Genomic DNA, 23,560 nt, shown 5'->3' with positions numbered 1-23,560 from the left:
GGTACGTCCTTAACGGAACGGGTGGAAAATATTACGTGGGAAGGGCTGGGGGTACAATACGGACTTTATCAAGGTGTTTTGGCAGTTAATCTTGCCTTTGGCAGTGGAGAATAAGGTTCCGCCAGAAGACATGATCAAGAGGGTGTTTGTGTTTAGCGATATGCAATTTGATGAGGCAGAGACAAATACGAGTGGTTGGTGTGATGAGGTGGAAGGGGAGCTGGGCCTAACTCATCAGCAGATTGTGCAGCAGGAGTTTAGGAAACATGGGTATGAGGTGCCTGAGTTAATCTATTGGAACCTTGCGGGGAATCCAGGGGCGGTGCCTGTCACGTCCCAAATGGAGGGTACAGCGCTGGTGAGCGGGCAGAGCCAGGCGTTGATGAAGTTGTTTTTAGAGGATGGAGTATTTGGAGAGGAAGAGGATGATGACCAAGAAGAAAGGGGAGAAGAGCAGGGGCCGGACGTGGTGGAGGGCGATGGCGATGGGGAGTGGGGAATGATTCACAAAGAAAAAAAGAGAAAAAGGAAAGGAGTCGATCCTATGAGCATTCTTCGAAAGCTTGTTGGAAATGAGGCATTTGAGATGTTGAGAGTTGTGGATTAAGTGAGTCCTATATTATATATGCTGTCAATGAGTGAGTGGGTTGGGAGGATGAGCCATAATTCAGATGTAGAGAAACGAGATAACGAAGCAAAGAGGATTTTGATAAACTGAATCGAGCTCTTCTTTTCTCCTACCCCCCTTCGGCGCAGATTTCCAGCTTCCTATACTATTGATATCATTCTTAATCTGCGTTATTTCTATGGCGGGAAAAAAAAAAAAAAAAAAAAAAAAAAGAATACATCAGCCTGAGCGCACAAACTGTTCAGGTGCTGAAATGTAGATAGCACCATTGAATAATGAAAAGGAACCATCAAATATCCATAAATCCCACTTCCCCGGCATGTGCCAGCTTCCCACCTATGTTTCTTGCTTTCCTTTTGTCAAATTCCCCATTCCTTATCAATGACTAACAATGTTATCCTGTAACAGCTTAAAACATTCAGGAATCTCGCCGGTGATGGCGGTGTTTATGCTGATGTCTATTTCCATAGCCATCATTACTACTCTCATCGCCGTAGTCGTCATCATCTTTCTTATACCGGCGACGGTAGTCATCATCATCGCCATCTCGTCTGCGGTCACGGCTGCGGTCACGGCTGCCATGGCGACGGTCAACACTGCCATAATGCCCGCTTTCGTAACGGCGGGAAGCTCTTTCGCGAGACCCAGAGCGCTCACGATGCTGGTGAGATGACCTTTCAGATTCCTGTTGATAACCGTAACCTCCTCGGCTCTCGCCTCCATAGCCACCGCCATAGCCACGAGTTTCACTACCGCCGTAGCCGCGAGACTCACCACCTCCATACCCTCCACCATATCTACTGGAATCTTTCTCCCCATAGCCACGGTTCTCGCCACCATAGCCTCCAGAATGGCCACCATATCCTCCCGCTTCGTATCCGCCAGAGCTTCCCCTATCATGTCTTTCGAATTATGGGGGAAAAGGTCAGCTTGCATATAACTAATCAAGGATTGGGGTGAACGGCCGGCAAAATAAAAGGGAGCAAGTGAAATAATAGGAACCGTTGGGAGAACTTTAGCCAATATTCAAAAACGAACCTTTCTTCACTACGCCCATAGCCACCAGTTTCAGCATATTGCGGCTGACCATATTCCCCGCTTTGGTGCCTTCCTGATTCGTACCCACCACCGCCCCGATCATCACGTCGATAGCCGTCGCCGTGGTTGTATTTCTTACTTTCTTTATATTTTTTATCCTTGTCAGCTTTCTTGTCCTTTTTATCCTTCTTATCCCCATCCTTATCCTTATCATCTTCGTCCTTGTACTTGTCCTTCTTGTGTTTCTTATCCTTATCTTTCTTCTCATGCTTATTATCCTTATCCCGCTTCTCTTCTTTATCCTTCTTCTTTTTCTTTTCTTCTTTCTCGTAATCCTTGTCCTTGGAATAAGAAGAATGATAATAAGGGTCTGAGTGATGGTCTTTCTCCTTTTTCTCCTTATGGCGCTTACCGTCGTCAGGTCCTTCGAATGTACCGCTTGTTGCTCCACCAACTATGCCTCCCACCAAACTCCCAATCAGCCCACCACCAACGGCTTCAGAGGCCATCTTCTCGATGTTTGACGTGTTCATTGAAGATTTGCCCCCTAAGCCTTGAAGGCCAAACAAATCCTGAACGCCTCCCGGAACGGGGCGATTGCGGTTAGGGAGGCCCATGGGCTTGCCGCAGCCGTGGCCAGAGTCGTGAACGCCGGGCTTATGGTTATCACCATTCCGCACACCTTCTCTGCTGAGCTGTTGGCGGAGTGAGTCCTGGCCGCGACGACCTTGCTCGTTCCACCAACTCTCGATAACGCCGAACATAGTTCTACGCATCTCTTGTGAACCATCTTCGCCGTACTGACGCAGAGCAGGGTGGTGGAAGACTCCATTAATAATCCTATTCATTGTGCGGTTAACATCGATGCTCTCGTCATCCCAGCATTCCATGATCTGCGGTACAACCCATTTCACAACTTCCGAGGCAGCCTCTGAATATTATAGTTTGGTTAGTATATCAACTTTCAATGGCTTGAATAAAGGGCGAAATAGTTTTGGCGAAGATCTAGAGAATGAAACATGAATAGAGGGGGTATATCCTAATAGAAAAATGTACTGACTTCCAGCAGGCTCGTTCAAGAGGTTGCTAAAATGATCCTTGGAAAGCATGGAGTGAGTGGGGTCGGTGCAGCGATCGTTATTGAATGTGTTAAACTGCCCCTCCTTACTGCTCTGAATGACTTCTGATGACCCGATTTCAAGCTCAGCCTTGACCTGTTTGAGAATCGGGAGAACGTAAGGGGCCATAACAGAAAATACAAAGATAGTAATCTGTTCCTGCACTTGCTCAACCAGTTCTGGGATTGCAGGGATCTTCTCAATCGCGTTGTTGATCGATTTCATCAAGTTGTCATGCCATTCCAGGAGTGGGAACATTTGTTGTTGAACATCATTCATGTAAGTAGCCCATTGTTCAGGTTCGCGAGGAGAAATGTTCTCGTTCCGCTGCTTCGTAGATTCAGCGTTGGACTGGAACTCATTCATTTTTTCTGTGTTGTCCTCACTCCCCAGGAGACCCTCAGGGATCTTATCGAGTAGAACTTGGAGAAATCCTTCCTGTGGTTTTTGGTTTTCAGATTCTTCGATCATCCCTTCTAGGTTTTGAATTTCTGACTGTGTCGCTTTATCGGAAATTTCTCCCATAACACTATGGAGGAAGTCCACTACAGGTTGAGAACATGCTAATGCGGCAACTATATCTCTGGGCTATTTCCGCTACCATCAGGTGATCCGTTTACTCACCACCGCCAAATGTGCCGGTAACGATAGGATAAACAGAATTTCTAGCTCCCTGAAGTTGAATCATTGCGTTTCTCCCGACATGTGGGAAAACATTGGTCTCGCCAAGCTCGATCAAAGAAAGCTCCGTATAGTTGCTATGGGCGAGGTAGTCTTCCAGGGTGTGTCTAAAGTAATTTAATCAGCCAGTGAAATAAATGCACAGCTTATAAACCCAGTAGACTATGCTCTTGGGAAGGGATTTTTAATAGGGGTTGTTGCATGGAACTGTCTAAACCCCTTATCCCATCAAGTGTACGGCACTAAAACTTACAAGCCAGTTCCAAGGAGCCTCAGAGCTTCATATAAGTCGGCATCTCTGCGGGAGCGTGAATATCTGCGGCCCAGCTCAATGCAGTTGCCGAACACTTTTCTAAGGAGAGAAGCGGAATTGTCGATACCCAAGTCCTCGGATGCGATGTAGTTCTTCAAACCTAGAAGCAAATAGACACGGTCAGCCGCAACAGTATAAAATACTAGTAGAGATTGACAATTCTTGTCTTACCCGTGCGAGCATCGACGCCTAACTCCCTCTCTTCGTCAACAGGGCCTCTGAGGTGCCTATAATATCGGCGTGCGTCTTGACCCTCGCCATATCCCAATGGGTTATCGATATGCTCGGTAGGTTGGTAACATCCGATGCGGTCCAGAGTAACCTCAAACTCTCCCGTGCCGTACCTAAACAAAAACCATATTTTAGGGATAGTTCAAGAATTCTGGGACATCCAACAACATACAACAGGGAAGAAAAAGGAAAGAGAAGAGAGAGAAAGAAACAGGCATGAAAATATATATATATATATATATATATATTATTACCCAAAAGTCATGATTCCCAAGACCCAAAGGAGAAGCCTAATAGTCTCTGCAGAGACATATTTCAAAGTACCAATGTCGAGAGCCTGGGCTATAATCCTTGCAAGAAAGTTAAATTTTTGTCCGAAACCTTTCGAAAGGAGGGAAGTATCAAAACTGTACCCGAAAGCCAATTTCCAAAATAAATACGCTGAACCCTGGAGTTTTGAAAAACTCTTCCCGCCCGCCGAAGCGGGCCATCATCAACGTCAGGATCGCATCCTCGATATCGCCATGGCGCCAATTCTGGCCCTCTATCTTAGATACGGAAGCAATGTTGCCAGCCCCGAAGGCGTGGACAGGGCGGGTGAAGAGAAGGAAAAGCACGCATGTCAGCGCGACGGTGGTGGTGGTCGACCAAGCCATTGTGTTGCAGCTGTTGCTGGATTGACAGAGACCAGGCTTAGATGGTCTCGAAAAGCTTTTGAGTGAACGGGCAATGGATTATGTTAAGAATGAGTTCGGTTGGTGTGGTGGATGTGGTGGTTTTGTTTTTATGCTACAGCTTGGTGAAGATAGCCCCGCTATCACAGCTTAAGGGGGATAAATGATCCTGAGCAAGCCCGTGGAGAAGTGAAAGAGAGTCGAGCTCAGGAGCAATCAATGTGAGGAAGAGCGCAAGAGCGTAAAGTGGCAGTGGCAGGGAGGTGCAGAATGGAAGACACAGAGATAAAAGGACGACGCAAAGAGGGGGAAACAGGCGAAGAGGAACAACAAGGGACACCTGTGTCTTCCGAGGATTCGGCGTTGATGATCAGTTTCAGGCCCTGACCGAGGCGGGGAAGAAGGTGGGGTGGAGGGGCAGACAGACAGACATCCTCAGCAAGCCATCGACAAGCCATCAGCAGCCACCAAAGCAGGCGATCTATACGCAGTGGCCCTTGTATACCTGTATACCTGTATACCTGGGTGAGAACCAATGGCAGATCACTATCCCAGCTCCAGTTGGGCACCCTTCAACACATAGTTAGTTTGGTCCTTTGTATGGAGTATGTATGTACTTTCTGCATATCTTCTTACGTCTGGGTTTCAAAGAGCATGCCTTGTTCCTTGCTTCCTGGATTCCCGCCAGCGCGCCCTAGAGTATCTACTTTACTGGACATGCACAAATAACCGCAGGATGCATCTACGAATAACCAAGTTTTTCTAGTGCTTAGCGATCGGGCGTCGATCCAACTCCTGCTACGGAGTACTTCACTACAAGGGCGTTGGTTGAAACTAGGATACAAGTTGCGACTTCGTTTAGTATGAGGAGGGACGGAATGTCAGACCATCCCAAGGGGTATATAGATAAACGCGATCCTCTTTTTATAGACGTTGAACTCCAATTTGCTAGCAAATCCGTCCGTCCATTTACCTAACCTATCCACCAAGTATTTTTAAACGTCCCAGCCTAGCACAATAACGGTCAAAACTAGGGGATAATAATGTCAATAATGTTCAGTGAAGAAGAAAAACCAAACCAAATCAGCACTTATCCCCATCATCCCACCCCGACTACCAAGAACAAAACAACAATAGAAAAATAAAGATAATAAAAAAATGAAAGGAAAAAAAAAAAACGAAAAGCCAAATTTAAATACAAAAAGTATCACTCAATTATCCCCTGTCCCCCTCTCTAACAAAAACACGAACGTTGCCTTCCGCCCCTGCACATGCGTTAAATACGCATCCAACTCATCATCCTCATCAATCACATACTTCGCATCCCTATCCGTCCCTTCAATCCTCGCGATCCGGGCATCCTTGAACCGGCTCGTCACCACGTTCCGTAACTCCTCCGACGTGCGCGTGGTCAACTTATCCACCCACGTCTTCGCGTTCTGGTGGATCTGCGACTGCGGGTGGATACGCGGGTAGATTGTCACTTGGACGAGGGACGTGGAGAGCAATGGGTCCACGTAGCTGAACGGGTGTTGTTGCTGCCGGGGTGGTCAAGGGGTCGTGATGATGGTTTTCATTTGGCGATGTTCTGGATGATCCCTGATCGTGAGGATGAGGATGAGGATGACGGTTTGAGTTTAAGGAGAAGGATGTGTCGTTGGCAGCCCTGCAGGAGGGACGGATCTATTTGTAGGTCTGTGATGTCGCTGGACATCATGGGGGAACTGGCGAGGGCTTGGGAAGCGAGTGTGCTGATGCCGTTGCGGATGGCTGGCGGTCGGGTGTAGGCGGAGCTAGGGCTGCTCTGTGCAAGTTGAACAGTATTGCTAACGTTGTTGGAAGTGGAAGAGGAGGACTTTTTGCGGGAGGGATCGCGCTTCGAGATCTCATCTCTAAGTCTCTTATTCACATCCCTGCAGAGTATCTCAATGGCCTTGACTTTTATAGCGTGGTTTGGATCGGCTTCGCCAGGGGTCAGGATGTTCTGGAGCAATTCGGAGTCCCTGATCCATTTCTCTTTAAGCTCACGCCAGTGTTCATCCCCAGCTTCTAGCTTGCTCGTGAAATGGTCTTCTTTGAGAGTCTGATAGAACGCATTCCGAATCTGCCTGCTCTCCTCAGGGTTGATCCCGAGTGCATTCTTCGCCTCCGCAATAGTCATCCTCCGCTGCAGTGTCCGCATCCGCTTCGTGACATCCGTACACACAACATCCAAGGCCAACGTCTTCGCCTTGATCTGACCAGAATTCGGCCAGAACACACTCCGCAGATGTGGAGACTCATCAATCAGCCGATTCTTTGCCGCTTGCCACTTTTCCGGTCCCGCAAGCGTCTTCTTAATGAACCCAGCCTCTTCACAAATACGCTGAAAATGGTCCCGCAGCTGACGATACATCTCATTATCCAAACTCAGATATTGTTTGCTCTCATCAATAGTCGTCTCCGACGGGAACCGCGGCGGCCCCGGCGGGTCTGCAGGTAGGCCAGCCCACCCTCTTGTTCTCCGCCGTCTCTTCCGCGCTGCCCATCTCTCCTCACTCTCCGCTTGTAAGCGCTCCAACCTTGCCTTCCTCTTCGCTAGTACCTCCGGCGACAGCCCAGGCGACGGGGCCCGCTGTTGTGGCTCGATCCCTCCGAGATCCGTCACGATCTGTGGCCCCACAGCCTCCATGCTCCCATCTGGTTTATATATCTCCTGCTGGAGCGCCAGCAGACCCTCATCACCCTCCAGCGTCGCCGCCGTCGGAGCCGTAGCAGGAATTGTCGCAGTTGTCGCGGCGGGCATTGTCGACTGCGCCTTCATGCCGTTGGGGACACGCAACAGCCATCGATTCTTCGCACGGAGTCGCATCAGTTCGCGCTCCTTGATCTCATACCCTTCCTCGTTGAGTATTCGTAGCATGTCCCGTTGGCTTGTGTTTCGCTCCCACAGCTCCTTGACGCGAGCGACGAGGCTTGCGTTCTTGTGGGCTGGGTTCTGTTTCGAGGGGAACCCCCATCGTTTGAACTGGGTTTGGAAGGCGCGTTTACTATTGTGTTTAAACGGCCCAGTTGGGGCATACCCAGGTTAATTTCTCTGTTTCGGCGTACAGAGGGGGAAATATTACATATTTTTTTTGTATACCAAAGAGATTCAAACTAATGATATGATATATAAAACATAGATGAGGTTATCCTGCGAGGGAGGGCGGGGGGGAAAAAAAAAGCCGAACATATAATAACAAACTCACCTTGGTGCAAACTGGTAGCACACTTTCATATGCTCCATAATCTCCTCGAGGGCCTTCTTATCCTCGATATACATCTTATAGCAGATGTCGCGTTTGCCATCCCAGTCGTACACCATTTTTACTTTCCCTTATATCTTGCTATAAATTTCTCATTTTATGTTCAATGGTGCTATCAGAAAAAAAAATTTTTTTGCCCCTCCACTTTTCCCCTCCCGGCATGCGTGCGTGCGTGCAAGCTGTTCAGTGCAGCTATACACTGCGCTTTTCTAGCTGCTCTGCTCTGGAACCTAGTGCTCGGTATTCGATGGATCGATCAACGCGAGATATCGTGTCTTTGTGGTCTGCCGTAGAGGGGGGGGGGGAGGAATGAAGTTGTCGGTGGTTGTGATCTACCGTAGTCAAACTAACTTACTGTACGTCGATTCATTGGATTATATAAGCAGGGAGAGCGGATGCCAGGACCAATAGTTAACCTCAAAATTCAAAATTCATTTATTTGCTTGCCAACCGCCGACACGCAGTACTTCGTCTGGAGGGAAAGTAACAAGAATATTGACTGGTCAACCGGTCTGGATTTTGCTAGGCTACCTGAAGAAACTAATACTTTCAAAAATGCCCCAAGATATTCCTATTGAGTAAACTGCGATGAATGAATGGAAGCTGGCTAACCCTTGCATGAACTAAAAGTCACAGGAAAACATTCCAACACAACACGCGTGGTTGATAAATAAACCGAAACAAAACCGGATAATGATGTTACTGTTTCCCATCCCTTGATCCAACTAAAACGCCCAAGAAAAATATGTTTGTTGCTAGAGCGGAAGGGGAACAACAAAGGCTATCAAGGTAAAAATCAAACAAATAAACCCAATTGGTAACCCGCAACCATTTCCTCCAGAAAATGACAAGAAGGCTGTAAAAAAGGAACAAATGCAGAAGTCCGACAGAAAAGTAATGAAGGAACCTGTCCATCCTCGCATGAAGGAAAGGAGAATGAAGAAGAGGACCAAAAAAAAATAGGTCACGTCCAGCTTAAACGCCTGAAGAACGCCGTACCAAGGTTCACAGCTAGAATCGCGTACAGCTGCGATTTACTTACTGCTGTACATAGAACGAGGGCGCTATATATATGTATATATATGTATGTATATAGTAATTGCCCTGGTCGCGGATCCCGCCGAACTTCACAATGTAAAGAGAGCAGCCGAAAAAAAAAATTAAAATAAAATAAAAATAAACAGAACACGTAGAGAGAAACGCCGGGCCGCTTCATCAATGTCGTTATAGGTATAGGTAGCAATAAATTTCAAAGTTGTCATGAAACCAAACGAAGTCATGCCTTTTTCTTCTTCTTCTTCATGCTCAATTTCCTGCTCATTTTGAACAGCTTTGTCCGCAGCCAGGTGATAAATAGAACCCAAGCACTCTTCGGGCTTTCAAATGTGCGGCTGGGGTTGTTATGCGTAAAGGCATAATCGCCAGTCGCATTATCGCGCTTCTCACTCATAGGCTTGCGTCCTGAATAGCGACCTTCAGAGGAATTTCGTTTCTCATGGGAACGCCTACCCAGGGAAGAAGTGGCGGTTGATAGTGAAAATTGATGCTCCTTTTTCTCCTGCCGTCGAAGTTCACGGTCCTGGGCCTTCATATTTTGCTTGTCCAGCTTGCGCTGTTTGGCGGCCTCTTTGTCCTCAAAGGCTTGTCGAGCAGCCTCGACTGCGGCTGCTCTAGCTGATGGATCCGTATTGGTGCGGGTTCTTGAACGGAAGGTAAAGTCGAGAGAGCTTCTTGATAGGGGCGAAGGGGCCTCATAGCTCTCCCGAGCATGGTTTGACAGAACTGACGAAGAAATATTTGTAAACGAGCTAGGATGAATCCGATAAGGCTGGGGTTCCGATGGCTGCGCGAAAACGTCTCGGTTGGAGGACGCAGCATCATCCAAATCTGCACTGAACTGGCCAATATCTGTAGATTGCTCACTTTCAACGACCGAATTTTGATAGGACTGGCTTATGGGTGGCGTATAGGGACGAGGGGTCTGGCGCATAGGATGAACGTATTGCAATCCCGGTTTAAGTGTGCTAGATGCGGTTGTGGCAGAAAATTGCGATGTTCCACTTGTAGATCTATTGTGGGAGGTGGTCCCGGCTCTTCGAGACGTAGCAATATCTCCATACCTCCGATCTCGTTCGAGATTCGTATAGATCCCTAGCCCTTCGTTCTCAAGGGTAGACCGGTCAAGATTGATAGATGCTGAGTCGTTATGGTTGGACCTCTTGAGATGCGATCTGACATTGCCCTTAGGCTTCATAGATCGTTCTTTGTCAAGCTTGGGGCTGAACCCAGGGATAAAGCGGTCATTTCGTAACCCAGAGTGCATCATGGCAGAGGAGTTGCCATGTATCCACGTTTGTTTCAATGAAGATTGTGAAGGAGAAACGGTGTCGTTGGCTAGTGAAGCAGTACGCCTCTCGTGGGCTGATGAGAAAGGTTTCGAGTCTTCCAACCCGGCCAGTCGTGAGGGAGAACTTGCTGAACGATGAGAGGGACGGCTTTGTCGTCGTGTACTCACAAAGCGCGTAGCTCTCACGGCGGTTCTGGCGTCGTCGTCGTCGTTTATATATCCAAAAACTTGGTGGGGTGGGTTCAGAGAGGTCTTTTTTAACCTGGGAGAAGCCATGCTGGCGGTGGATTCCAAGATAAAGATAAGTTCCAGTAATATTATACTTTTCGTATATAGTTTCTAGAGAGCTATCTATGGTGCATCGAACTCAAGTTAACATATCTTGGGGATGCAAGGTAAGCTGCTTTTAGGGTTAAGGTTGTTTTTTGACACTTCCCAAACTGGCGAACCGTCAGCGGTCGGCGGTCGACGGGTGAGAGCCGCAACCTTCGGAGGAGATATCGCGAGCGTTTGCCAAAACCGGGAGGGAAGATTCCGAATACAAATGGATCAAGATTTAAAGATATGTTATTTGGTTATGTTGGGCTGTTCGACCGTAAGGCTTCAAGAGAAGCGGTCGTATAGAAGCTCAAAGTTGAACGAGCGAAACCATGCAGAAGAAGCAGCAGATTCATGCTGCTGGTCGAAGTAATAATAAAGATGCGTCGATTGAAGAAAGGAAGCCAAATGTCGCGTGAGCCACGCAGTCCACATCAAACTGGACAGCCGGAGCAGTGCTGCTGCCAGGGAGCGGAGGGAGAGGAGATATGTTGAGAAGATGTTGAGAAGTTGGCAAGCGGCTTTCCGCCGTCGGCTGCAGAGCAGTAGGGTGCAGCGCACAAGTGGGCAATAAATACGCCCCGGCCCTTTCTGAGGCGCAATCCGGAAACGCCAGTGTGGTACCGGCTGTACGCGATGTTTTGTCAATACCGTACGGTTATTTCGCTATGTATGTCCTGGGTGTTTGGTAATGCGGATACCGCCCCATTACCAATACGCCACTAGTGGCTCGGCTGCTTGGCACATGCTCGCATGCTGATTAGCTCAGGCGGGATCTCAGTGCGGCGGGATGCGGCTCTGAACAGAGTTTGGGATGCGGAAATCAAATCATCATCAAAATGTGGAGAGTTTACAAGAAGAGCAACAGGGTGACTGAGATTGGGAGTCAACGGACAGCACTCAAGGTTTTTGAATTTTCGGCTAGGCCCCGCAAACAGCTGCTCCAGCCCAGTTTTTTAGTTGCACGGAAAACGTAATAAATTCTACAGAATAGACAGACGCGACAAAGCAGCTCTTGTTCCCCAACACGTTGTTTCAGCCCCACCATTTTTCCTGTATCTTGTCTATCCTCAAAAAGGAAAAACCAAAATGGTACAATAGCCAACGATGCCACTCAAGAATGTTAATGTTACAGCTGGCGCTTGTTGGAGATCGCACCACATCCATCCATGCGGATATAAATGTATCCAGGGTGTGGTAGGAACCAGCCACTCAGCCACCGTGTCTCACATACAGTATGAACTTACTTATCCTGACGGAGCACCCAGGGCCTACCATCGTACATCGCGGCGTGCTTGAACACGCCTCCAATACACAAGCAATAGTGGCTGAAAACACAATCCTCCACACGCATGTTTTGCTGGCAAGCAACCCGCCGGGCTGGAACCAGTGCCTTCGCCCCGGATTCCACATTCGTTGAATGGACAGCTTCGGTGAAATCCCATCCAACCCGGTAAATTATTTTTAATCCTCCCGAATTCCATATTAGGATGTTCTCAGTGGCAAAATGCCACGCGATTTACGTGTACATTCATGCTCCTCATTTCCGTCGCGGGCGTCTGTATTTATTCTTTAATTTAAGAGGCTGTGGACAAAGCTCCCGAAAATCCCAGATGGAAGAGCCTATTTACCAAGATTGCTATTCTTGTCGCAGCCCACCCCGCCAAACCCCTCCATCGATTTCTCCATTTTCTGAGGCCATGAGCTGCCGCATCACATGCGCCCCAGGCCTGTGGGGGGAAGAGGGGTGAGGTGAGCGCGGGGTGCGTTGCATTCCTCCCCCACTATTTGTACTTTATCCGCAGGAACACGACGGAACGTGAGAGGTCATGGAATCGAGTTTTTTCCAGGCTTCACGCTTCTCGTATCTATTATCTATCCATGGGTGCCCAACGCCACATCGCCGTTCTGATTCACGGAACGGCAACGGCCCATGAAACCGCGCTGCTATATTTAAATACATTGAACCTTCAGGAGATAGTTACTGGGTAAATATTAAATCATCAAGATAAACCGACGGCGAGGAATTGACTTTTTGCTTCCGCTTTTTCTTTTTTTATACGTCCGCTGCCTCCACACCGTAAATTCCCGGCGAATCAACCACAAGTTTTGCATTTGGTTGAAGTGAACGTCAGGTCACTTGAAAATTGAATCGAATAAAACTGGATTACTTTTATTATCCCCCACCCCCTGCCCATGTTTGATGTCTACCAGTGTTGGAGATGTTGGTTGGAATCGGCACTAACTCCATTTCCTGATTATATTCTGAATTAAACGGCTACGCATCTCTAGGGCAAATACGATAGGAATGTATAGATTCTCCAAGTACACTGTGTACCAACCTGAATTATATATTCCCTGCCAAAAAGGTATATTGGGGTCATGTCTCAAAACGAGATTCTAAACACCAAAGCCTGCGTATCAAGATTGAAACCGGAAGTATCCGCATACTTGAATTTTCCAAAATTCAAATGGCCTAGATTCCCAAATGCCAGGAAAATGTCAGCATGTCATGGATAACAAAAAGCAATGAATGAAGCTGCGCGGTGGTGGTTGTGGGGACAGACCGTCTTGAGTGATATAGTCATTGTCACTGAAACTAATCAAAAAGTATTCCTGCAATCCTCCTTCGCCATGACTACAGCCCTTCTTATCACAATCCCGCTCATCAACCGGAACTAGAGCCAGGCTCTCCCACTTCTCATTCAGCAGCATCTTGTCTTGTTCGCCGCCGTTGTGCAGACCGAACTTGCCCAACTCTGACTCGAGGTTGTAATCGATAAATTCGCAATACTCGGCTGGTTCGATCCCGTCTTTCAACTCTCCCTTGTCCGAAGCAATCGAGCCGGTAGCGGCATCGTATTTCTCAGATTTGATGTCCGTCGTGCGGTTAGTGATTGCGAAAATGTCTGCCTGGCGGTAGACAGAGCGTGACTCCTTCTGGCCATGCCCGGAACCCGAGTCTCGCGATAGGATCAAGAAGTCTCCACCGGGCAGCATGTGAATTTCCGACTGTGAAGCAACAATACGAGACTTCTCCTGGTCTTCTTCCGACCTATCGGGGTACGTTGGAAGCGTGACGACGTACTCATGTATATACCGCGGTTTGCAGCCTGAAATATCATACTGTAATAGCCGTGCCTGTTTCCGATTCTTCTTCTTCGGCCCGCCCTCCTGGTTCAGACCTGATTGGATCATGACAAACAACTCCATGCCGTCTGGCGAGAGTGTCAACGCTTCGAAGCCCTGGTTGTTGTTCCGCCCTGATTCCGTGTCTTCAGGTACGGGCAACTTCTCTGGGTCGTAGATGGGTGGGGATGCGGCACTGAAGCTGAGACTCCCATTTCGACGTGGGAGATATGCTTCGGGTGGTTGGATTGCTTGGATCATTTTACCGTCACGCGTGAACTGGTAGATGTATGGCCCGTATTCGTCAGATACCCAGAAGCTTCCTCCCACGCCCAAGGCGAGACCCTCAGTATCCATAGTGATGCGGCGTCCGCTTGTTCCTTCTTCGCTGCCGAACCCGTCGCCAGAGTATGTTGCCCCTGGCAGGGGTGGGGAAAACGGGAAATTCTATGAAGCCGGTCACATCTGCATCGAGACTGTCGTGGGGGTTCCGTCGGGTCCCGTGAGAAGAACGGTGTCCACATGCTTTATTTGGAGATTGGGCTGGGAAGGCTTCTTCACAGATGCCTCACGGGAAGGCTTGAAGGAGAGAGACAGCTTCTGGATACGTGCCTGGACATTTAGGGTCCCATTGGTATTCCTAAGATATTAATTGTCAGCTAATAAGTTATCCTGGTATGCCTAGGGAGGGCTATGCTAGGGAAAAGCAAGTCCTTCTCACCATCCACGATCCGGTAACGCCCATGCGATCCCTTCATACGTGCCATCTTCCTTCCTGTGCCATGAAGATTGCTCGATAGCCAGGGCGCCACCAATTCCGCCCATGGTATCACCGTATTTGTCAACGGCATTCGACGGCACAAATCCATATCCCTCTAACCCATGGTAATTATACGTATTACCTCCGCAAGTTACCTTCTTGGCCAGATTCTTATCCTTACTCTTGTGTGGAGGAGGTCCAGCATTGGCGACAGCCAAAAGAGCGCAAACGCAGGACAACGATGTAAACCAAAGGGGCCGCATGATGGGATTGCTAGATGGCGAAGATGCTCATGTCCTAATGCAAAGGACTTACCTCGAAAAATCGATTGCGACGATCTCCTTATGTAGGTGCCATAGGTCTGGGAGCTTATTTATTTCAGCCCCCTGCTGTACTAATGATGGGAATATCGTTCTCAACAAGCATGCCTGTCAATTTTCCAGCCATTAAGGTAGTCACAGGAAAATTACAGCCAATCCCACAACATATCTTCGCCATCCCCAATGATGTATTGAAGCTAGGTATCCAATAGCCTGGGTTACAGCTTGCAGCAGCAGCTCAGGGGCCTGGAAGCCCCTCTCTCCACATCCATGGGCATCCCGGGATCTTGCCATTTTTCCACCAAAAAATAAAAGGGTTCAAACTATATACTGGGCAGAGTTGTTCTGCCATCTACTAGATCACCATGTGTTGGCGATGTTGGTGGGGCTTTTGGGAAATAGAGAACGTGAGAAGATCACGGCGGCCAATTGGACCAGGCGCACCTAGCTAGTTAATTTCACAGACGCTCAGCCTGACAACGGAGGTTTCCCTCCATCTCTCCCTTTACAATAAGAGAGAATGAAAGATAAAATCCATTCATGTTATGCTAATCTTCCATTCGTCGCCTTTTTCTTTTTTCTGTTTTCTGATGAATGGTCCACTGAAGATTTTGGAGAGTCATCACACTGCATAGAACATTTTCTGCTCACTCTGGAGTATTTACCCTGAGTACTGCAGCCTTGTCGCATTAATTACGTACATTACAATAATACCTTAAAGAAAGCGCCGTAAGGCAATGGCACGCCGTTTTTTACACGAAATTCGAGTAGACTAAAGCCATGCACAAGGAGGTACAGTGCCGGCATATAAGTATATGCGCCACCCCCCCCCACAATGAGGGGTGCCTTTTTGTGGCAGAAAAGGGGGCGGGGGGTTGCCAATACTTATGGCCTAGTACAGTAGCTCATTCCCCAAGTCGTAGCGACATCTGGATAGTTCCTACTGTCCATGCCCTAGGTCTTTATAGATAATATCATCGTCTGTATTGAACAAAGAGAGTACCCATTAGTCAATGCATGGGTCTTACCGATCGGGGAATACTAACAATTGAGTGGATACGTCCGGGATTCATTCTGGTGTTCAAGTTCCTCAATTGCTTCCTCAGCTTCTTCTGGATCATGGTGTGTACCTCCAATAAGAAGGAATTGCGCATTGGGGTAATCCAGGAACGTGGGTTGTAATGGCACCCAGCGAAGGTCGTTAAACTCATCCTGAACCCTGCGGAAAGTCAGCTATGAAAAACACACGAAGGCCAGCAGCCTCTTTAGCCATTTGTTTTTAGAACTGGACTTACTTTTGTGGAAATTCAGGGCCATGAGGCAGTCTGGCCGTTTCAGGCCCAACATACTCGGGATTTTTTACGCTTGCAATGAAGCTGCCATGGCGTCTGAGGCCAATATCTTTCTGAACCTCACCAAGCTCCGACGGGATCGTCAGATAGTATGCAAGGTGCGAAGAGCGACCCTTGGATGCGATCGCATAAACTCCCTCAGCAATGGGAGTTGCGGCAGCGGTATATGTCGTTCCTCGCGTCGCCGTTTGTCTCTCACTCATAAGGAATGAGTCTTTAATGGTTTTCGTGGTGGTGTGTGCCTTCTCCACAAAACCCATAAACCGATCTCTGCTGGATTTCGGAAGCACCTTTTTGGGTAGGACAAGCAATCGGCAATTCTGGTTATCGCCGAGATTGCATTGGCCCAATTTTACGTCGCGAGGAAGTGGTCGAAGGACGATGAAACTCCGTGCCACGTCCGCAATACCCTCCGGTTCCTCGACCCCAACCTTGCTGCGGAAGAAGAAATATATAACACCCTTTTCGAGAACGTTTGATGGGAGACTTCTATCCACCTCACCTGTCTCAATGGCTGTCGGTACTGATGCTCTCTCCTTGCTTCCGGGTTCTGCAACGTTTTCCTTTTGCGGTTGGGATTTCTCGGGAGCTTCGTTTTCGCGTTGTTCCGCTTTGACTGGATCCCTAACTTCTCCTTCCTGTTCTGATTCTTTAGCTTCCAGCAATTCTGTCTCTTTTGTTTCCTCTTTTTTTGGTTCACTAGCGTCTACCTTCGGTTCTGCCTCCTTTGGTGCCTCCTTCTGTTCCAGTCGTTTGGTTTCCAACTTGTCCGGCTCCCTCGGTTCCTCTACGTCTCGATTTTGGGCTCCCTCAATGTTTTGATGCTTGTTTAGCCCAGCGTTGATCGATTCCGTTTCCTCCTCATGTCCTTCCGTAGTTGGTCCCTCCTTACTCTCTCCAAGTTTCCGTTGCTTTATTTCCGTTGGTTTTTCCTCCTCCGCTTTTTCGCGTTTTATCTTCGGAGCTTCCTCCTGTTCCTCCCCCTTCCGCTTCCCGCCAGCGGTTTTCTTCGTACTAGCTCTGGCCCCTTGGTGGAGCGCTTCATTTGCCTTCACAGCGGCCTGCCGCGTTGATGTTCTGGATGCCATCGCAAATGAGTCAAAGCTCTTCGAATGTGCCGTTTATGTTTTGAAAATACCAATTAACGTACAAACCGCGATAGATGCCAGGCCAGGTTTGTGGGAGGTAGTTAATTAGATTCGCAGTCCAGTAATTTGCCATTTTAATACGGAGTAGTGTTGGCACCGGTTGAACGACGACTGACGTCATGCACTTGCCAGGGAACGGCTCTTTGGGTTCCAAGGTTGAGTAAATATTATCATGTGACGTGATCGCAACGAACCCAAAAATAAGTCGCAATGTTGGTTGTTTGAATTTCTATAATTGCAAAACATATCCTTAGGGTAAGAATTAATAGGAAATATCTTGCCATTAGCCTCACTCTATAAGCATTTTGTGACCCATCTAACCAATATCCATCCGTTCGCCTTGTGCTGGAAAGGCTGGCTGGCTCGTGTTAATTTCATGTGAAGCATGTTCCATGCTGGTAATTTCAGCATTCTGAGAATCGGAAGTATCGCCAGTGAATGCACGCCTCCGCCTCCTCCTCCTTCTCCTCCTCTTTCGGGGTTTTCCTGGAGTAAATACCTTCCCGTAGCGTTCAAGATCGATGGTTTCTAAAGATTCAGCGTCCGAGGAGCAATCAGTTGTAGATTGTCCGCTAGATAAATATTTCCCCTTCCTCTTCTGCCTTCTTACACATAATCTGTGGTACTCATAGTCCGTTTCATCTGAATCACAATCCAATTCTCTCATTGCATCAATAAGTCCTGCTTTCACAAGATCATCCATTTCAACGTTGCTCCTGGCCGGGTTTTTCGCTTGGCGTGGAGTCGGGGGCATCGATTCCGCTTCCTCATATTCGTACGGTGCAATTACCTCCACATCCCCATCATATCCAGTATCATGACCAGATATATCCTCTAGCACCAAGGTGTCTCCATGTCCGTCGACCGAGTGTGAAGGGCGTCCGATGGTAGCGTCATTCGAATACCGTTCGGTATCAAATGGCTGCTCTGAAGCGAAGGCAGTGTGATACCTGCCTGGGTAGCCCGATTGTGAGTTGGAGAAGGAGGGGAGTGGGTCACTCCCGTACGCTTGGTATTCATTCGGAACCATATGAACAACATGAGATAAATAAACCAAAGTTTTCAAATCATCTCCGGGCATATGAATTTAACTGGGTTGATGTAATATAATATGTGTTGAAGGGATATGCAGTGAGCGCCTTCAGCTATAAAGCAGATAGTATGGGCGGAATTGATGTCATCGGAACTTGGGTTAGAGACAGGGGAGCGAGATGTATGTCCACCTCGGGCAAGAATCGTATTTATGACAAGAACTCGGTCGGTATCTGGCAACAGGACTTAGCTCTTCGCCACCCCTTTGCCATTGTCTGTGATCGTGGATGGATTGTGGGTTGTACCTAGTTGTGTTGAGTTTGCGAGTCAACCGGCCAATGAGGCTCAAGCCGCTCACCATCTCGCTTAGTCACCACCCGCACCTGCACCACTGGAAACCACAGTGTCCTTGTCCACACGATGAGGAGATAGCGATAGTCGACTTCAGAAATACAACACACAATCTTGCAGGTTATCCTCAAGTGCCAATCCCCCTCTCCCTGACCCAACTTTATGAATCGCCATTAGCAATCGATAATTTTGACCCGTGCGCGGAGCTTATACGTGGCATACGGGTAGCTCCCGCAACATCAACATGCAGTCCTCTCCAAATATGTTGACGAAAGTATGCCGCACATCTTCTCCTCTGGCCCCTTCCCGCCAATCTTTGTGAACGTGCTTCTAATATAACATATACAGTTTGAGTCCAAGTCGTCTCGAGCCAAGGGGATCGCATTCCATCCGAAACGGTGAGCGGTCTATGGAACACTGTTTAACTTTGCAAACCTAACATCCGTAGACCATGGCTTCTAGTGTCCCTGCACTCCTCCACCATCCAATTATGGGATTACCGCATGGGGACTCTGATAGACCGCTTTGAAGAGCATGATGGACCTGTTCGAGGCATCGATTTTCATAAAACACAGCCCCTTTTCGTATCTGGAGGAGATGATTATAGGATCAAGGTGTGGTCGTATCAAACACGTCGATGCCTTTTCACACTCAATGGTCACTTGGATTATGTGCGAACGGTCTTTTTTCATCACGAACTTCCTTGGATCGTTTCGAGTTCCGATGACCAGACTATTCGCATTTGGAACTGGCAAAATCGATCATTAAGTAGGGCTCGCTGGCTTCGACAGTACTTTTGATTGAGCAGATACTGACGTAAGGCACTCCTAGTTTGCACGATGACCGGACACAACCACTACGCCATGTGTGCGCAATTTCACCCAAAAGAAGACCTGATTGTTTCCGCTTCCCTTGATCAGTCAGTCAGAGTTTGGGATATATCCGGCCTCCGGAAAAAACACTCTGCGCCAACTTCGTCGTTGAGTTTCGAAGATCAGATGGCCCGTGCAAATGCGTCCCAAGCAGATATGTTTGGTAATACCGATGCCGTTGTTAAATTTGTCCTTGAAGGCCATGATAGGGGGGTCAACTGGGTCGCATTCCACCCAACACTCCCATTAATTGTATCTGCCGGCGATGATCGGCTGGTGAAGCTTTGGAGAATGAGCGGTATGTCTATTGTCAAACTTGACAAATGGTGATTCTAATATTTTGTTGGCAGATACAAAAGCATGGGAAGTAGACACTTGCCGGGGTCACTTCCAGAACGCATCAGCATGTCTATTCCACCCTCACCAAGACCTAATACTCTCCGTGGGTGAAGACAAAACCATCCGTGTCTGGGATTTGAATAAAAGGACCTCGGTTCAATCGTTTAAACGTGATATTGATCGGTTCTGGGTTATTGCTGCTCACCCCGAAATAAATCTTTTTGCTGCTGGCCACGATTCTGGCGTAATGGTATTCAAACTAGAGAGGGAACGGCCCGCTTCTGCGATATATCAGAACCAACTCTTCTATATTACAAAAGAGAAACACTTGCGGTCCTATGACTTCACCAAAAACGTGGAATCTCCGCCAATGTTATCCCTAAAAAAGCTAGGCAGCCCCTGGGTCCCACCAAGAACTCTCTCCTATAACCCAGCGGAGCGAGCAATTTTAGTCATTTCTCCTACTGATGGCGGAACATACGAACTTATTCATATTCCCAGGGATTCCACGGGTGCTGTGGAGCCAACGGACATTAAAAGGGGGCATGGGACATCCGCTGTATTCGTAGCGCGGAATAGATTTGCAGTGTTCAGCCAGTCTTCTCAGCAAATCGACATCAAGGACCTGAACAACTCAACAACAAAGACAATCAAGCCACCCAATGGAACCACTGATATTTACTTCGGTGGAACGGGTGCCCTTCTTCTCATCACGCCCACGACTGTTGTTCTTTTTGACATTCAGCAGAAGAAACAGCTAGCGGAGCTAAGTGTTAGTGGAGTGAAATACGTTGTATGGTCTAACGACGGGCTCTATGCTGCTCTACTGAGCAAACATAATGTTACAATTGTAACAAAAACCTTGGAGCATGTTAGCACCCTGCATGAGACCATCCGCATCAAGAGTGCCACATGGGATGATGCAGGTGTACTGTTGTACTCCACACTCAACCATATCAAGTATTCCCTTCAGAACGGGTAAGTTCAACCTAACTAAATTATCAGAAGTGGATCGCTGACAGAGCCTAGTGACAATGGTGTTGTTCGCACTCTAGATTCAACGGTTTACTTAGTGCGCGTCAAAGCAAGAAACGTCTATTGTCTTGATAGAACTGCGAAGCCGATAATCCTTGAAATCGACCCTACCGAATATCGATTTAAACTAGCTCTTGTCAAGAGAAATTACGATGAAATGTTACAGATCATCAAAACGTCCAGTCTTGTGGGCCAAAGTATTATCTCCTACTTGCAAAAGAAGGGATACCCGGAGATCGCTCTACAATTCGTCCAGGATCCACAAACCCGCTTTGAACTTGCTCTTGAGTGTGGTAATATTGACGTAGCTATAGACATGGCGAAACAACTCGACCGCCCTAAATTGTGGAGTCGACTCGGTACGGAAGCCTTAGCCCATGGAAATCACCAAACTGTCGAAATGGCATACCAGAAACAAAGGCTATTTGACAAACTGTCTTTCCTTTACTTGGCGACTGGCGATAAAGAAAAGCTCACTCGCATGGCGAAAATCGCAGAGCACCGAGGAGACTTCACATCACAGTTCCAGAACTCCCTTTATCTAGGTGACGTGGAAGGCCGGATACAAATGTTCAAGGAGATTGATCTTCGTATGTTGTCATTATCCTTTTCTATACCATACTCTTGCTGACAATGTTTAGTCCCTCTCGCTTATATGACGGCAAAGTCCCACGGCCTAGACGAAGAAGCCGCGTCCATCCTTGAGTCCTGTGGCCTCACTGAAGAAGAGGTCACTCTGCCATCGCTCGGCAAACCATCGAGCGAGCCTCCGCGAGTTATCGTTCCCACGTTCAAGTCGAACTGGCCGGTTAAAGCTCCGTCCCATTCCTCATTTGAGAAAGCTCTTCTGGGGGAGGTTGGCGAGGCTGTTGCTACTCCCACCAATGGATACGAGCCAGAGGAAGGTGAAGAGGTTGGGGAATTTGGTCGTGATACGTTGGGTGAAGAGCATGACGAAGAAGATGCTGCCGGATGGGACATGGGTGACGACATTAATGTTGAGGATGTAGAGGACTTTGTCAACATCGAGAGTGCTACAGGCGGAGCTGGTACCACAGAAGCGGATATATGGGCGCGAAATTCCCCTCTCGCAGCCGATCATGTTGCAGCCGGATCCTTTGACACTGCGATGCAGTTACTCAATCGACAAGTTGGTGTGGTGAACTTCGAACCTCTAAAACCACGATTCCTTGAAATTTACAAAGCTACGAAGACGTACCTGCCTGCCACAGTCGGACTACCTCCACTCGTCAACTATGTTAGACGAACAGTTGAGGAAACGGATTTCCGACATGTTCTTCCAGTCATCCCCAGAGATCTTGAGTCCGTTGCAAGTATTGACCTCCAAGAAGGTTACGCTGCGATGAAAGCCAACAAACTTGAAGATGGCGTGAAAATCTTCCAGCGTATTCTCCACACAGTGCTCATTAATGTTGTCTCGTCAGAGAGCGAAGTGGAGGAGGCGAAGAAGATCATCACCACCGCCCGGGAGTATATCCTCGCGATGTCAATTGAACTTGAGCGACGGGCAATCGGCACAGACACTCCAGAGAACCTGAAACGGAGTCTCGAGCTATCTGCCTACTTCACCATTCCGAAACTCCAAGTCGCCCACAGACAATTCGCTCTCAGAGCAGCGATGAAACTGGCATTCTCAAAACAAAACTTCTCATCCGCCCTTAGCTTTGCCAACAGGATGATTTCTAATGGCGGTGTCGCCAAATTCATTGATGAGGTATGATTACTTTGAACCCTTATGCCTTACATTCCCAAACATTTGATTCCCACTAGCACAGCTTTATTAACGAAAAACCTAATTAAAACAGGCCCGAAAAGTCAAAGCCCAATGCGAGCGGAGCCCTCAAGACAAGATTGATATCGAATTTGATCAGTTCGCTGAATTTGACATCTGCGCTGCTTCCTTCACGCCAATCTACAGCGGCTCGCCTAGCGTCACATGTCCGTTCACCGGTGCCAAATATCATGAACAATACAAGGGGTCTGTATGTCGTGTTTCGCAAGTAACTGAAATCGGAGCACCGGCGAGCGGTTTGCGTCTATTTGTTTCTGGAAAGTCTTAGACTGTTTTGATTGGTTTTCATTGTTCGACCGATTGAATTTTTTATTTATGTTACTTATTTCCCCCTTTTTAATATGATTTCCTTATATCCTTTCTTTCCTCTTCTTCGAAAATAAAAGTGACTAGGCTTTGAAAAACTATCGAATGAATAGGACATGACTTAAATTTATCTTTGCGTTTAAAATATATCATTTTAAGCTTTTATTTCTCTGTAAAGGTTGATTGTTTGTCTGTTCAGTTTCATTCGAGTGTGAGAAAATAGCAGGATGGCGTTTCATTTCCAATAAAAGCAGATGGAATATTTTTCGTTTTAGCTGCCCATCCAACCGATCTAGTTGGCCATCATTCTACGTGATTTCTAGGTATGACACGGGACATTCCTTCTTGAACGAAGCGAGGCTCATATTATCTACTTCTATCACATTGTGTGTTTTACTTCATATATCAGTATCATTTTAATAACGAGACTCACAAAAGCGATGATAACTCTCGAAAAGCAGAATTGTC

At 47.7% G+C, this 23,560-nt stretch overlaps 7 protein-coding genes across 7 annotated transcripts in view; 2 read left to right on the top strand and 5 right to left on the bottom strand.

The window, feature by feature from the left end:
* The window catches only part of HCAG_04372 (predicted protein), a gene marked incomplete at both ends in the record, with an annotated part of 5,350 nt that extends 4,743 nt beyond the window's left edge, over positions 1–607 (top strand). The window contains one exon of the mRNA XM_001540482.1: positions 44–607. Within this exon, the coding sequence (XP_001540532.1) occupies positions 44–607 (564 nt within the window). The remainder of the gene's footprint in view (positions 1–43) is intronic.
* A 439-nt stretch (positions 608–1,046) lies between these two features.
* Positions 1,047–4,665, bottom strand: HCAG_04371 (conserved hypothetical protein; the record flags this gene model as incomplete). Its single annotated transcript, XM_001540481.1, has 8 exons — positions 1,047–1,521; positions 1,667–2,597; positions 2,727–3,329; positions 3,409–3,572; positions 3,719–3,878; positions 3,950–4,122; positions 4,264–4,346; positions 4,423–4,665. The coding sequence occupies 8 exons, from the start codon at positions 4,663–4,665 to the stop codon at positions 1,047–1,049; spliced, it is 2,832 nt and encodes a 943-aa protein (XP_001540531.1).
* Positions 4,666–6,256: 1,591 nt separating this feature from the next.
* On the bottom strand, positions 6,257–8,029 carry HCAG_04370 (conserved hypothetical protein; the record flags this gene model as incomplete). Its single annotated transcript, XM_001540480.1, has 2 exons — positions 6,257–7,712; positions 7,914–8,029. 2 exons carry the CDS (start codon positions 8,027–8,029, stop codon positions 6,257–6,259), a joined length of 1,572 nt encoding a protein of 523 aa, XP_001540530.1.
* A 1,217-nt stretch (positions 8,030–9,246) lies between these two features.
* HCAG_04369 (predicted protein) lies at positions 9,247–10,293 on the bottom strand (the record flags this gene model as incomplete). Its single annotated transcript, XM_001540479.1, has 2 exons — positions 9,247–9,878; positions 9,945–10,293. The coding sequence occupies 2 exons, from the start codon at positions 10,291–10,293 to the stop codon at positions 9,247–9,249; spliced, it is 981 nt and encodes a 326-aa protein (XP_001540529.1).
* Positions 10,294–13,022: 2,729 nt separating this feature from the next.
* HCAG_04368 (conserved hypothetical protein) lies at positions 13,023–14,787 on the bottom strand (the record flags this gene model as incomplete). The annotated part of the gene is made up of 4 exons (XM_001540478.1): positions 13,023–13,111; positions 13,203–14,183; positions 14,337–14,404; positions 14,486–14,787. The coding sequence occupies 4 exons, from the start codon at positions 14,785–14,787 to the stop codon at positions 13,023–13,025; spliced, it is 1,440 nt and encodes a 479-aa protein (XP_001540528.1).
* Positions 14,788–15,784: 997 nt separating this feature from the next.
* On the bottom strand, positions 15,785–18,374 carry HCAG_04367 (predicted protein; the record flags this gene model as incomplete). The annotated part of the gene is made up of 6 exons (XM_001540477.1): positions 15,785–15,825; positions 15,891–16,063; positions 16,140–17,273; positions 17,347–17,573; positions 17,666–17,689; positions 17,844–18,374. The coding sequence occupies 6 exons, from the start codon at positions 18,372–18,374 to the stop codon at positions 15,785–15,787; spliced, it is 2,130 nt and encodes a 709-aa protein (XP_001540527.1).
* A 597-nt stretch (positions 18,375–18,971) lies between these two features.
* HCAG_04366 (coatomer alpha subunit) lies at positions 18,972–23,054 on the top strand (the record flags this gene model as incomplete). Its single annotated transcript, XM_001540476.1, has 8 exons — positions 18,972–19,001; positions 19,076–19,125; positions 19,176–19,495; positions 19,559–19,897; positions 19,950–20,916; positions 20,944–21,563; positions 21,615–22,708; positions 22,800–23,054. 8 exons carry the CDS (start codon positions 18,972–18,974, stop codon positions 23,052–23,054), a joined length of 3,675 nt encoding a protein of 1,224 aa, XP_001540526.1.
* Between the last annotated feature and the right edge of the window lie 506 nt (positions 23,055–23,560).

Source organism: Histoplasma capsulatum, genomic scaffold (genome assembly GCF_000149585.1).
Source record: "Histoplasma capsulatum NAm1 scaffold_4 genomic scaffold, whole genome shotgun sequence".
In the NCBI taxonomy this organism is placed as follows: Eukaryota; Fungi; Ascomycota; class Eurotiomycetes; order Onygenales; family Ajellomycetaceae; genus Histoplasma; species Histoplasma mississippiense.
The sequence above is the reverse complement of the archived record's forward strand: the minus strand, read 5'-3'. Positions and strand labels throughout refer to the sequence as shown.